Raw genomic sequence first — 14894 nt, forward strand, 5'->3', positions numbered from 1 at the left:
AAATAAAATTACCCACTACTGTAGTAGCTTATTTCTAAATTAATATTCCAAATGTTCAAGAGAATTCAGAGATTTGAGACTGCTTAAAGATATTTCTCTATAATTTATAAAACAACACAGCAAAAATGTTGACAGAAATACGCAAACCTTATTAGAGAGCACAAGGTGAGAATTCTGGTATAGAGTCAAGAATAATTTAGCAAATGGTGAGACTTTAAATGTATTTTTCCTCTATTCCTCAAGAACTTGGATCAGTCTGCAATATAATTTGACTTAAGTGAAAGAACTGGTTTATTCTAGTTCGGAAATCTATAGTTACAACTGTAATAAACACTCTTCTACTTTAGATTTTCTAGTAAATCCTATTCACTGTTCTCAAATCAGAACCTCCTCTAGTCTTTTTTCATGTCTAATTTACTATGACACTGAATATTTTCTCCCCCTAAGTAGTCTGGAATCTATTTTTCCCCACTCTTATGTCTGATGTATCTGCCTGTGAGCGTGAAGATAAACCGACTTATTCTTCCAAAATCTAGCATTGTGCCTTTTACAAAGCACGTGCTAAAAGATCACAGGATATTTTAATTTTGCATTTTTTATCAGGTCTCTTTCATTGTGAGATACATCTAAAGAAGACCTACAGCCATCCTTGATTAACATTCTGGGCAAAAACTAGGGGAAAAAATGGATGGGGACATGGCATGTCAAAAGGACACAGGAGCCAACCTGAAAGTTCTGTCACTGGTCAAGGCAGAGTACCTTGAGCCACAGAATAAACAACCATATACTGGGTTATAAGCCAAAGAATAAAATAAACATCCATGAGTTCATACTGGTAACAATTATTAAATAAATAAACGGGAGAAGAGACGAATCTTCCTTGCAGGAGTCTAATATGTGTAGAAGGAATTAGAGAAATAGAAACTCATCAAGAGATCACCACAGTTAAGAACTGCCACAGGCAAAATCCACCGGTTAATGCTAAAATTTGTGAATGAAACTTTAAAGAAAAACGGGATATTTACATGGCCTCAAAGTATGCCCCCCCCCAGCCAAATATTTATCACTGTGGTGACTTTAACATATGTCCACAAATTCTCTGAATACTCCTCCTCTAGGAGATGGACTTAATTCTGCTTTGTAGAGTGTGGGCTTTTAATGACTGCTTTCTAAGAGTATGGAAAGGGAAATATAGTACCTTTACAATGGAAAAACCTGACAGACACCACCTTAACTGCGTGATTAAGGTATCACCAGGAATAAGTCATGTTGATATCATGTACTCTCTGATATGATGTGGAGAGTAGAGCGCTTCACCTTTACAATATCTTCCCCAAAGTCCATAACCCCAGTCCAATTATGAGAAAACATCAGAAAAATCCAAATTGAAGGACATTCTACAAAATACCTAATAGTACTCTTCAGACGTGTCAAGATCATGAAAAACAGGAGACTGAGAAACTCAAAGACTGAAGGAGGCTAGAACATAGAACAACTAAATACAACATGGTATCCTGGACTAGACTCTGCAAAAGAAAACAGACATTAACAGAAAAACTGAAGAAACTGTAAAAAAAAAAAAAAAAAAAGTCTATCATTTAGTTAATAATGTACCAATGTTAATTTCTTTTTTTTTTATAGTTTATTTTTATTTATTTTTTTTAAAGATTTATTTATTTATTTATTCAACAGAGATAGAGACAGCCAGCGAGAGAGGGAACACAAGCAGGGGGAGTGGGAGAGGAAGAAGCAGGCTCATAGCGGAAGAGCCTGATGTGGGGCTCGATCCCATAACGCCGGGATCACGCCCTGAGCCGAAGGCAGACGCTTAACCGCTGTGCCACCCAGGCGCCCCCCAATGTTAATTTCTTAATTTTGATAAATGTACCTTGGTATGAAAGATGTTAATATTAGAGGAAGCCAGGTGAAGGGAATACAGGAATTCTCTGTACTATTATTACAACTCTTCTATAAATCTAAATTTATTTCAAAATAAAAAGGTTTAAAAAAACAAAGTATGAGAACATTAGTGAAATGGATACAAAACAAAATCTTTTTGAAAAGCTATCTCCTGATATTTTTTAAACATTCTGAGAGACATATTTTGTGTTTTCTCAAGTTAAATCAACAAATCATAAATCATTCTGGAATCTATAAAATAAAAATTTAATAGCTGCTTTTGAGGCACAAGTATTTTTATTATCAGGGAAAATTCTTTTGAACTGCTTGAACTTATAACAACACAAGCAGATATTACATTTTAATTTAAAGAGGTGATAATTCAGTGAGAAAGCTAAGAAAGTTAAGGTAAGGCTGACACAGATTAAAGCTAGACAAAAAAGGGGTAGATTTGGGGAAATTAACAGCCTTTAACAACTAGATAGTGGGGCATCAAAGATAATAGCAAGTGAAAAATTTTTTGCTATCAGTGTCTCCCGTAAGTCAATTCATGGGCTACTTTAGCAATACTGGAGATTCTTTATTTCCATTTAAGATCTGAACATAATCCTGATACCTCTACCATTTTTGCATGCAAGCACTAACAGAAAATTTTCTGTACCTTTAAAAAAGACACTATTATCAGAGTATGAAGCATTATACTTTTAGAAAGTTACTAAAATAAACTTTGGTTCAAAATTCTACTTAGGTAAAATGGTTTCCTTCTCATGAAGTTACGAAACTACATACATAAAATATATAGTAAAAGAGAAATCTGCTTATGTCGGAATCTAAAATGCTACTGGGAATTCTAAAATCTCTTAAAAGACTGTTTATATGAAACACTCTTATGTGAAAAGATTACATTTTGTTTAGTATAACCCATTTCACATGTTTATTTTTAAAAATTTTTCACATACATAAAAAATATGGGGGAAAATGGACACTTCTAAATTTGGGGATTACAACTGGTATTTTCTTCTTTATACTTTTTTCAAAGTCTGCAGTAAGCTCATATTACTCTTATAACCAAAAAAAAAATGTTGAGGAGGAAAAAGTATTAATCAGAGGGTTTTTTTCAAAGACTTAACACTGTTGCAAATTTGTTCAGCATAACTGTCATAACATAAATGATTTCTAAGTAGGTAGAGTAGGATTGAGGTTATCAGCAGGTAGCATTGGCACATTCCCAGTATAGCCACAAGTATATGAAGTCAAATTTTTGGATTAAATGAAAATAAATATTTTTCCTTATGAAATAAAATTTAAATTATCAGATACAGTTCACATGTCAGTGAATATTTTAAGGGAAAGTTGACATTAACAAAACTTTCAACATCCCACCCTTTGGAAGGAAGAAAAGACAAAAGTAAAACAATGGAGGACTATAACAAAGTTTTTATCTACACAGTACCCCCAAAATACAAATTTCATAATGTCACCTACAATATAAATATACCTTAGAAGGCCTACTATTTTAAAAAGTTCAGTGGAAAGTAAATTTGTTTTTCATCTGGAACAAATTCACTTGCATGATAGGAATCATGTTACTTTACCTTTTTATAAATGTCAATACTTGAAAATAGCTTAAAACTAAGCTCACATGTAACATTTAAAACAAAATTATGGCTATGATATCATGACATACTGGCCAAACAAAGTTTAATTCACTATTAAATTATACACTACTAGACTTGGGGGTATGGAATGATTAATTCAAATCTGGGCTGCAGTTAATTGTGTCTGACACCAACTTTTCTTCACTCATTTTAAGTATGCTCCACAGAAAACAATTCAAAATTGACCATCGGGCTGGAGAAAAGAGGTAAGAACTTCTAGTTCCTTCACACGTTTCTACATTGTTTGAATTTTATAAAGCACATATTACTTTGAGGGTTAAACTAAATAAAAAACAAAATAAACCTTCGGCTATGGACAAAAGCAGCCTGTTAAGTCAAAATAATCAATTATCAAGAATCTGAGATTACGGGAGTCATTCCTCCCAATTTAAGGAAATAGCCAAGCAATTTTTTAAAAACTGTCCCCATAATCTACTCCTAAGGCTACACATTTTTCTTTGATATTCAGAGACAATTAATTACTTTTTCAGGTTCCATTTTAGCTTTGTTTAGAACAGTGCTCCAAAAATTCAAAGCAGGAATTCTGAAAATGAAGGAAAGTCTGGTAGTGCTAAAGGAAGTGGTAAGTCATACAAAAGGACAAGAAAGTACATAGATGGTCTCACAACCTACATAACAAGCATTTGCTGAAAACTACGCCAGGGAGAAGGTTTGTTACCCTCTACCTCTTCTTTTTTTTTTTAGATTTTTTTTTTTTTTAATTTGACAGAGAGGCAGCGAAAGAGGGAACACAAGGCGGGGGAGTGGGAGAGGGAGAAGCGGGCTTCCTGCTGAGCAGGGAGCCATATGCAGGGCTTGATCCTAGAACGCCGGGATCACGACTTGAGCTGAAGGCAGACGCTCAACGACTGAGCCACCCAGGTGCCCCTACCCTCTACCTCTTCTACCTTTCAAAGCCTTGTATGGGTTTTTGAGCTGGAAAGACCTGTATCGTAATCCAGACTCCATCACATACTAGCTGTCAGATCTTGAGGCAAGGTACTCACTCACCACCATGAGCCTCAATTTCCTCATCTGTAAGAGATTCCATTAGCACCCTCTATCACCCAATTAAGATTCTTGTCAGGATTAGAAATAATGCCTCTACAACCTGTAGCACAGTATCTGGCACATGACAGGAGCACAAGAAGTGGCTATTACTATTATTCTTCCTTCCTCTCTCCAAACTGTAACTTGATGAAGACCTTCAAGAGCTTTGACAAAAACTTTGAAGCTCTTTATCCAAAGCTTCTGCTCAAGATAGCTGACAAAATATCACAGGAGTTTACTATTATATTGTAATCTAAAGCAAAAGTTTAAAAATTACCCAACTAACAGTTTTAAGTATTTTCACACATATGTAAGTATGATCACACTAGTCACAACTCCTAAAGCCTAGTAACACAAAACAGTAACATGGTCTGCAGCAACTGTGCCCTCTCCAGCAAAAGAAAGACAGTTCTCATGACCTCCTAAGGCCCCAAGTATAAATATTCAAGAATAGTCAGGAGGGTAGAAAAACTGAGAATGGATGCAATAATTAACTTTAAGCCTAAAGAAGCTTTAAATATCAACCCAACACAAGATGTGAAGGAGAAAGTCAAAGACCATAATATGTACCTCATAACATGCACTTCACAAACCCTTAACATTTCTAAAAAGACCCCTCTAAACATGAATTTTAAAACAAACTGATCACAGAAATGTTAGTCACTTAATTAACTGGCTCAAATTTTAAATTCCTAGAGTTAACCAGACACAGTAAATTAGAAATGGCATACTAGGACTGTGAAATCACAGGCCCTTGAGTTAAAATTCCAATTCTGCACAGCGGTTAGGTTAAGCGTCTGCCTTCGGCTCAGGGCATGATCCCGGCGTTATGAGATCGAGCCCCACATCAGGCTCCTCCGCTATGAGCCTGCTTCTTCCTCTCCCACTCCCCCTGCTTGTGTTCCCTCTCTCGCTGGCTGTCTCTATCTCTGTCGAATAAATAAATAAAATATTTAAAAAAAAAAATCCAATTCTGCTACTTACTCTGAACTCTCTTAGGCAAGCCTAAACTTTTCTCTGCCTCTGTTTCCCCATCTGTAAAACTAAGACACTATTTCTTCACAGAATTCAGAGAAAGAACATACATACACAAAATCTCTGGCTGGTGGTAACAACTCAAACTGTTAGTTGTTGACCACATCCCACTACTAACACCATGCATTCTGAAAAGTCCTCCTCAGTGCTGCTACTCTCCAGCTAAACCAAACATAAGTAACTTTCTTTTAATGATAGAAACCACAGGCCTTTTCTCTAAATCTTTTGTGCGATTTTGCCATTCTACTCTTTGAAAGTATCACAAGATTTAATCTTTGCTAATACTATGATACTGACTACACTTGTTTGAGGATGAGTCATTTCTTTAACTAACTGGTAAGGACCTGGGAGCAGAGTCCATGTTTCATAATAAACAACAACAACAACAACAACAACCCCTCCCCAACCCCTACCATAATCTTTACTGGTGACAGAGAAAGGGCTGGCTGTTTTCTTTACCAAGCTTTCTTCTAAGGTTAAATTAACTCTGAGTGTGTGCATGTGCATGCATGTGTACACATACACATGTATGTATGCATTTACTGGAAGATTTTTTTAAAAATCTGCATTTAAAAAATTGTTAATGCAGACAAAAACAGATATAATTGTGTGATGATTAATCATGGGTAAGAAAAGCTTTAAAATTGAAAGGACTCACCATTTACATATATTCTAACATCCAGAACATACCTGTCAAATAACATCTGCATAGTATGGTACAGTTTACTCTGAAGACTCAGAACTGAGATGGTACTAATCAATTTTATGAATACAGAAACAGGCTCAAAACTCATAAATAACTTGCAGAGGTAAGTGGCAGTCTAAACTTAAACCTAGGGTTTGTTAACTCCCAAATGCTGTTTTTTATCACACCACATTCCTTCAATGATAATATTTTATATACTCGTGATAAAAAGATCAGTAATTTGGGGCGCCTGGGTGGCACAGCGGTTAAAGCGTCTGCCTTCGGCTCAGGGCGTGATCCCGGTGTTACGGGATCGAGCCCCACATCAGGCTCCTCCGCTATGAGCCTGCTTCTTCCTCTCCCACTCCCCTGCTTGTGTTCCCTCTCTCGCTGGCTGTCTCTATCTCTGTCGAATAAATAAATAAAAATCTTTAAAAAAAAAAAAAAAAAAAAAGATCAGTAATTTAAGTCATCCACATAAAACCTTATAAAACCTATCAGAATGAATCAAACCATCTATGAAGTAGCACACAGGACCTGACCAAATATAAAGAAAAGTCTGATTCACTATTTAAATTAACTTAGAACGTCTGCATTAGTAAAGAATAAGTTAGCTCAGGTCAAAAAGCATGGTAAACCATTTAGAGTTCAGACTTCATTAGCTTTTAATAAGTGATGAACCCAACTGCTCTTTAGAAGACAGGTGCTCGTTACCCATCTACAAATAAAGCACTAATTATCCACAGTGTGTATTTCACAAAGCTGCTTCAATGTCCTTTTGTAAACCTAGCTATTCAACTATTTTTATAAGTATCACCAAACTCTTAAGACTATATTAAACTTGGCTAGACATTTATCCTAACTACATCCATATGGATTCTGAGGTAGTAAAGATACTACAGAGATGACCTATCGCTCTTAATGGGAACGCTAATGTTCTGTGAATTTAGTATGCCTGTTCCAAGGCTCTTGGAAACAATTCATATATTAAAAACTTAATGAGAAACAGAAAGGTAGCATTTTAAAAAAAGAAAGATAACAGGTCATGAAAATAAAGCATACCCAAACACATCTCACATTTTAAAACTAATTAGTTCAGGATACCAGATATTAAATTAAACTGTCATTTTCAGGTTTTCACATTTTGAAAGAATGGTAGTAAACATTCTCTTTTCTGTTTTCAATCTCCTATATCAGGCATTCTTAAAGTTCATGAATAGGCTCAAGTCGTATAAAAGCATGCACTTTTATACAAAATGTTATGAGCATGTATGCACAAAAGAAGCAGGTCCACAGAGTTCATCAAATGTTCCTAGGGGTACATGACCATAAATGGGTTAAGAATAACTGCCCTATATACCCAAAGAATACAAGAACACTAATTCAAAGGGATACACGCACCCCTATGCTTATAGCAGCATTATTTACAACAGCCAAGTTATGGAAGCAGCCCAAGTGTCCATCGATTGATGAATGGACAAAAGATGTAAATAATATATATTTTTATATGATGGAATATTATTCAGCCATAAAAAAGAATGAAACCTTGCCATTTGCAACAACATGGATAGAGCTAGAGTATAATGCTAAGCAAAATAAGTCAATCAGAGAAAGACAAATACCATATGATTTCACTCATATGTGGAATGTAAGAAACAAAACAAACAAGCAAAGGGGAAAAAATAAGAAAGACAAATCAAGAAATGGGTTTTTAAATATAGAAAACAAACTGATGGTTACCGGAGGGGAGGGGAGGAGAGGGGAGGGGAGGGGAGGGGAGGGGAGGGGAGGGGAAGGGAGGGGAGGGGAGGGGAGGGGAGGGGAGTGGGGGAATGGTGAGACAGGTGATGGGGATTAAGGAGTGAATTTGTTGTAATGAGCACCAGGTGATGTGTGGAAGTGCTGAATTACCATACTGTACACCTGAAACTAATATAACACTGTTAACCGGAATTAAAATAAAAACTTAAAAAAAAAAAAAAGAGGGGCGCCTGGGTGGCTCAGTCGGTAGCGGCTGCCTTAGGCTCAGGGCGTGATCCCAGTGTTCTGGGATTGAGCCCCACGTCGGGCTCCTCCGCTGGGAGCCTGCTTCTTCCTCTCCCACTCCCCCTGCTTGTGTTCCCTCTCTCGCTGGCTGTCTCTGTCAAATAAATAAATAAAATCTTTAAAAAAAAAAAAAAAAGAGTAATTGCCCTCAATCAAGTTGTTGGAAAATATCTATAGGCACAGTGGAAAAGACAAAGAATAATTCCATTTAGGTACTATTATTATTCAAAGGAAATACATTCAGACAAGTTGAATCCATCACTGTTCTTGGGAAACTTCAATTACATAATTTATTCAACTTCATTTGTAAAGCTCACTAGTTTGAAGGGCAGACTGGATAAAATGCCCTGTGTAAAGACCTTATGCCAAGCAGCTAGCACAGACTAAGCACTCATTAAATACTAGCTACTATTAAAAAATGAGGTTTCCAAAGAATGGTCCCTCTTGTGAGCAAACGCACTTACATGTAACACTACTTGTCAGAATTAGGAATCTACAAACAGGGAACAGAGTAAACTTAATCAGGACCTATCACAACCTTGGATTTAACAAAGCTGAGTGTTCTGGCCACCTGAGCCAACCAGCCACAAAACTACCAAGGAAAGCTTCGCTTCCTACTTCTCTTTTGTACCCCGTTTCTTTAATTATTAAAGTCAGTCAACAAACCAACACTTGTTCTCTTGTTCAAGACTATTTTTTTTTTCAAATATCACCCCACCATTACCCTTTTATAATCTGAAACACTCACACAGCAGTTCCAAAGAAAAGCCAAGACCTAGGTGTTCTTCCCTGAATTCTATTCTAGACATCAAAGGAGCTGTATCAGCTCCACCTTCTACAGGAAAACAGTGGAATAGTCTGACCACTCCCTTCTCCCTGTTAAGATTAAAAAACAAAAAAAGGCATTTTGCCTAACTCTTTTACTAAAATTCCAAAATTGAGTTCAGTGATAAAAAACTGATACGTGCTAATATAACATAATAAAAAATTTAAAAAAAAATGCCGATAAGTGACATATCTAAAATATCTCATGCCCTGGCATCCTGTACCCATTTTTGGTTTATTTTCACCTTAATCAAAGTATTTTTTTAGAAAACCTTAAAAAAAATCTCAAAAACTTTAAAAAGGATTTTACTCAACCTTAAATATTTTCATATATTAGGAAGAGACAAAAGTAGATAACATTAGCAAAAGGAATCTATTCTTAATTACTAAAAACGAAACTACTACAACCGCGAATAGTAAAACTATCATAAACGTATAGTCAAAAGTGGCCAAGAAAACACATGTACACAAGGGATTGCTAATAGGATGTGAATATAACAAAATGTTAGACCACAAATTACTAAGATTGTTTCCAGAATAAAAAAGACTGAACTATCCAAGAAATAAAATTACTTATAAAGCAAAATTCTCTTCAAAAGTCAATTAAAGAGTTGTCAAGAGAACATTTGATTCTGAAGCTCTTCCATCTTTAACACTATTTTTTAAACTTTAAAAATTTTATTTGGAATACATAAGAAACTGTCAATGACTCTCGTTTTAACTTAATTATGAAAAAGAAATTTTAAATGCAAAATTTCAGTTATCTTCAAATGATCTTACAAGATCGTCTATTCACACAAAACTCTTACCATTCATTCTGCGGAGATTCTATACAGCTCCTAGAAACTTACACTGGGTACAGAATCTCATCTGCTGATTCTCTACAGACATTAAGAAATCATACACCCAATGGTGAGAATACTGGTTATTACTCTGCTTTAAAATTTTCTGAATTTTTCAAACCACTACCAACACCACCAAAAAGTCATCAAGACAACAAAAAGGCAACTTACTCTTAGTTGATTTATGCTTCTCTTCTAATAAAAAAAATTCTAAATAAAAATTATATGAAAGCCAATTATGACACTTATTAATGAAATTATACTGACAGAGATAACAAAATGACTAAGTTGCTTTTACATTCAAACCCTTATATTAAAAGACAGATTAATTCAAAGCACAGTGCTGGCAAAAAAAAAAAAAAGTCGAATGTTCCTTAAGTCTACTGTGACAGAAGAGCAAAGTTTAAAAGACGGATTAAATCTTAAACCATAATCTTAAACATCACTCCGGAGGCATATTAAAAAACAAAACAAAACAAAAACAGGCATTTACTATAAAATTTTTCTGCATTGAAGAACTACAGTTGATCCAAGTAGACTATAATCCTTCCTATTACAGTTAACTAGTATATCCATAATAGGTACACATACTTTATTAACACATTCCTTATAGATGAAGTAGCCAAAATGATTTCCTTGACACTAAAAAATCCACTAAAAGCTAATGGATTAGAAAAAAATGTTTCTGGTATGAGAATAATGTTAAGCATTTCTTAACCAGTGTGCTGAAATAATCACTGCCTGCTTCACTACCTAGCTCAGAAAATCAAAATCTTTCTTCAGATCTCCAGAAAAAAGAAAGCTCTGATCTTTTCCATCTACATTTTCCACTATCCAGATTCCACTTCCAGTTGTTTTTTCCTTTTGTTTGTACTTGAAATTCAGAAAACTCAGTCATTACCCTTAATTTCTACCATAGAGATAACCCAGGGTTGTCATTTCTCCCATATTAGCCAAGTAAGAAAGAAAGTAGTCAAAGGGACAGCTTACAATTTAAATTTAACCTTTGACTGATACATTTCTTATTCTCCTCACTCCCAAACCAAACTTACAATTTAAAGATAATAAAGTAAAAGCATTCAATATAAAAGCTACGGTAATCCTACGTCAACCAATAATCTAAAATCCTGTTCCTTCTGAGAGGACCAGACCTCTTTTGTCAAGAGCCCATTTTCATTACCAAATTCAGTGGCATCCATTAAGCAGTTTTAAATGTTTCTAAAAAAAGATAAATTAGTAGATGATAAACCAAAATCAAGGAACATTTAGACTGCACTTTTAAACATTATCTAGTATACTACTACCCCCCTTTCACATCAGCATGAGTATGCTGTAATACACATGTATTATAATGTATAATATACCTAACACACACACACACACACACACACACACACAGCTATAAATGCTATTAAGAAACATCATGGAATCATGAAAGGCACTCACTCATTAAAAGTTTTAATTTTAGAAAAAATGTAAGATTTTAAAGCTTAGAACAAGGTATTAAAGTAGAACAAAGTATTCGGTAATAAAACCCTAAGAATTTCTTCCCTTCTTTTCTCTATTTTCCAATTTGGTAACAAACTTCATTAAAGACAAAACGAAAAAACTGCTGGTCACATTGTTAAAAATCTGCCTGCTGTCTGCCCTTGTGATCTTCCCTAATAAAACATCCATCACCTCCTCTCCAAGTAATTTTCAGTGACCCTCTTCCAAAGGTTTTCCCAAACTCCTATTTTATAGACACGGTCTAGAATATAAATATAGTAGACTTGGTACTGGCATAGTCGATGGCAGGAAAAGTATAAAAATGATTTCTGGGTTTGATTCTAAGGTCATTAATCTGAGGGTTTGGCATTGTATTTACTTAAGAATTGCTATCACTGCCATTTACTAACCATTCTTCCTTCTTCCCCCTTGAAAAATCGTCCTCATTCCCTACTACTTCTCTAAATCTACTGCTAATAATTCCCTTAGAAGTTTCTTTTCTATAAATTTTTCCTGAACCCAACTAGCCAACCACAGTCCTCCTCGCTCCTTTGGAATCTTGTTGCTCTTATCCATCCTGCACATGTGGAACAAATTAGATCTACTGGTATTTGACATATACAACAATCTATTTTCTATATCCCATTATAAACTTGAGGGTAAGGGTCATATTTCCAAATCCTAGCACCATTAGAATGTCATACATGATAATGACATACACCACCTAGAGTGCTCTTCTGTTTTCTTTTACATACACTGGAATCTCACAACTACTCTGATAGAAATAATGATTCCTACGATACTATTTTACAAAAGGAGAAACAAATTCAGAAGCTAAATAATTTGTCATGGTTCTGTTCAACTAATGGTAAAGATCTATTTATAGTACTAAATACATGTAGCAAATATAAGAAACTCCCTGAAAAGAGGAGGTTTACAGGTCTCCATAAGTGGCAAATTCATGGACTTCACTGTTGCCAGGAAAACCACCATATTAGGAACCTCGAGTTCAACTCTCCCTAACTATGCAAAACCAACTTTGTCCCCGGAGTCCTTGATAAAGAAATTTAAAATGCCAACATAGCAAATATGGCACTATGAGAACACTATTCTCAACTTCTTAAAGTATATAAAATTTTAATGAAATACAGTGGCTTCTGTTCAGTGCAAAAGGGGACATTTCAGCATCAAACCACCGTATTACAAAACTTGAAGTCAGAATGCATTTTGCAAGAGCCATGTGACACACACATGACAGTCAGCTAAACTGATGGGTGGACCTTTTAGGGGAAATGGTTAGCAGTAATTGACCAAAGCAACAAATATACTCAGCTTTTAAAATATACTCAGCTTTTAAAATACTGACTTTTGCTTAAAAAACAAACAAACAAAAAACCACACACACACACAATTCCCTCTCTCCCCCAAAGCCTTCTGAAGAGGAACACCAATTAAATCTCCTCCAATTATTCATTAATTTATATACGTAAACTCAAGGAGGATTTTAAAGGGTCATTAAGGAGAGCCCAACGAAGTCTTCCAAAGAAAGTGAACACCAGTTCCCAGGAAAGGTGTCAGGTGTGTCACATATGCTGTGGTGACTTCTTGAGTAAGCAAGAAAAAGAAATGCATTAACTTTTCATGACACGTCATGGAACCTCAATCCCTATCTTCGAGCATTCAAGCAGGTAACCCAAAACCTACAGATCATAGAGCCCATTCGCTTCTCTTTCAACTTGACAGCAGTCTTCCTTTAATTTGATAATATCAGAAAAATGTTCCTACGTCTTAGTTCTGTTTATTTTTTTTTCTCGACCTACAGGAGACAAAATGACTTTAGTGTCCTCCAAAAACAATTCTCACAAATGCCCAGGTTTTCAGGAAGGCAATGGGCCCCCTGAGTTCTTGAAGAACTCCAGGAAATAACTTAAAAAACACTAAAAATTTAAAATCTCTTCTCACCATCTACTCATTCCCCTCAATTCCACGTAGTCCTGAAAAGCATCCATATTACCTGCAACCTAGCCGGGAGGGTGAAAGAATAGAGCCAACAAGCTCAAGATTCACAAGTAAAGCTTGATTTCCACCCTGATGATTCTGACAGCTCCGCAGAGTGCGGGCGCAGGGTCTGACAGTGCCCTCTAGGACAGCTCTCCCACCCTAGCCTCTCCCCTTAAAAACAAGTCTTCCTTCAAAAGTCACTGCCTCCGCGTGAAGCTACCCCTTCCCACCGCCCCACCACCGACTCCCAAACGCCCCAACCCCCTCAAAAGACTGTTTCTCCGCACCGGCCCGGCACGCAAGGCCTCTACCCTGACCTGTCCAGGCCCGGGCGGCTCACCCCTCCGGCCCGACCCCTCCCCCCGGCCGCCCCTCCTCCGTCAGACAATGGGGCCCGACTCCCGGCCGCCAGCATCTCCTGCCCCACCACCCTCACCTCACCGCGGCCGAGCCCCCCACCCCTGCCCCAGCCCTCCTCGCCCCCCTTAAGCTTTTCCAAGCTGGCCCACGGACCCAGCCGACCGGTGCTCTCCTGCACTCACTATTCGGGATTCATGCTGGACATGTCACTGCAGCTGCCGCCGCCGCCACCGCCGCCCTTGCTGCTGCAGCCGCCGCCCAAACTCTTCACGCCACGGGTAATCGAGGGAGAGGAATGAGACAGGCTGTTCCGGCAGAGCAAACGTCTTCCCCCACTCCGTCCCCTTAGAACACAATCAGCAGCCGCCGCCACTCAGCTATCGCTTCCACCCAAAATGGCCGCCGGCGAACCAGGAAATAGGAAAGCCTTAGACCGAGGGGTCTTTACACAGCCCAGAGGGCGGCCGCACCGCGCGGCACGCCGGGAAAGAGAGTTCGAACACCGCAGTGGGCGCTGAAGACCTACGGTGCGGCGCGGCAGCCAGGACTCAGCTTCCCGCCAAGCCCCGCGCCTCTGGCGCATGCGTATTTGAGAGCTTGTCGCCCGCCCCATTCCCCACTCTCTCACCTCCCCCTCTTGTCCCTCCCTGCTCCCCGCCCCGCTGACTCGCTGGCTAGGACTTCGCTCGGACTCCCCCTAGCGGATTGGCTAAAACCGAGCGGCCCTGGTGATGTCATCAGTGAGACGTGGCAGCCGGGCGAGTCAGTGCCCCAAGGGGGAGGGGGAGGGGAGGGACAGAGGGCGGTGTCGGCCGCGGACTGAGAATGGCTGGGGGCGGGGGGGAAGTGATCTGGAGACTCCGACCGGTGAGGAGAGAGGGGTAGGAATTAGAGGGACTGCCTGAGAGCGGAGGCGGGGAAGGAAGGCAGGCGGGAGTATACGCCTGGCCGGTCCTTCCGCCTGTAAGCTCTTTGCTGGCCTGACCAGTCTGAGGCTTGAGCTTT

General features: G+C 38.0%; 1 protein-coding gene across 1 annotated transcript in view; it reads right to left on the reverse strand.

The window, feature by feature from the left end:
• RAB1A (RAB1A, member RAS oncogene family) overlaps positions 1 to 14306 on the reverse strand; it is a 29976-nt gene extending 15670 nt beyond the window's left edge. The window contains exon 1 of the mRNA XM_045788120.2: positions 14072 to 14306. Coding sequence (XP_045644076.1) covers positions 14072 to 14094 — 23 coding nt within the window. The 5' untranslated portion in view covers positions 14095 to 14306. The remainder of the gene's footprint in view (positions 1 to 14071) is intronic.
• Positions 14307 to 14894: the final 588 nt, after the last annotated feature.

The sequence above is a fragment of the Ursus americanus genome, chromosome 7 (assembly GCF_024610735.1).
Source record: "Ursus americanus isolate L20-20 chromosome 7, mUrsAme1.1.p, whole genome shotgun sequence".
Classification (NCBI taxonomy): domain Eukaryota; kingdom Metazoa; phylum Chordata; class Mammalia; order Carnivora; family Ursidae; genus Ursus; species Ursus americanus.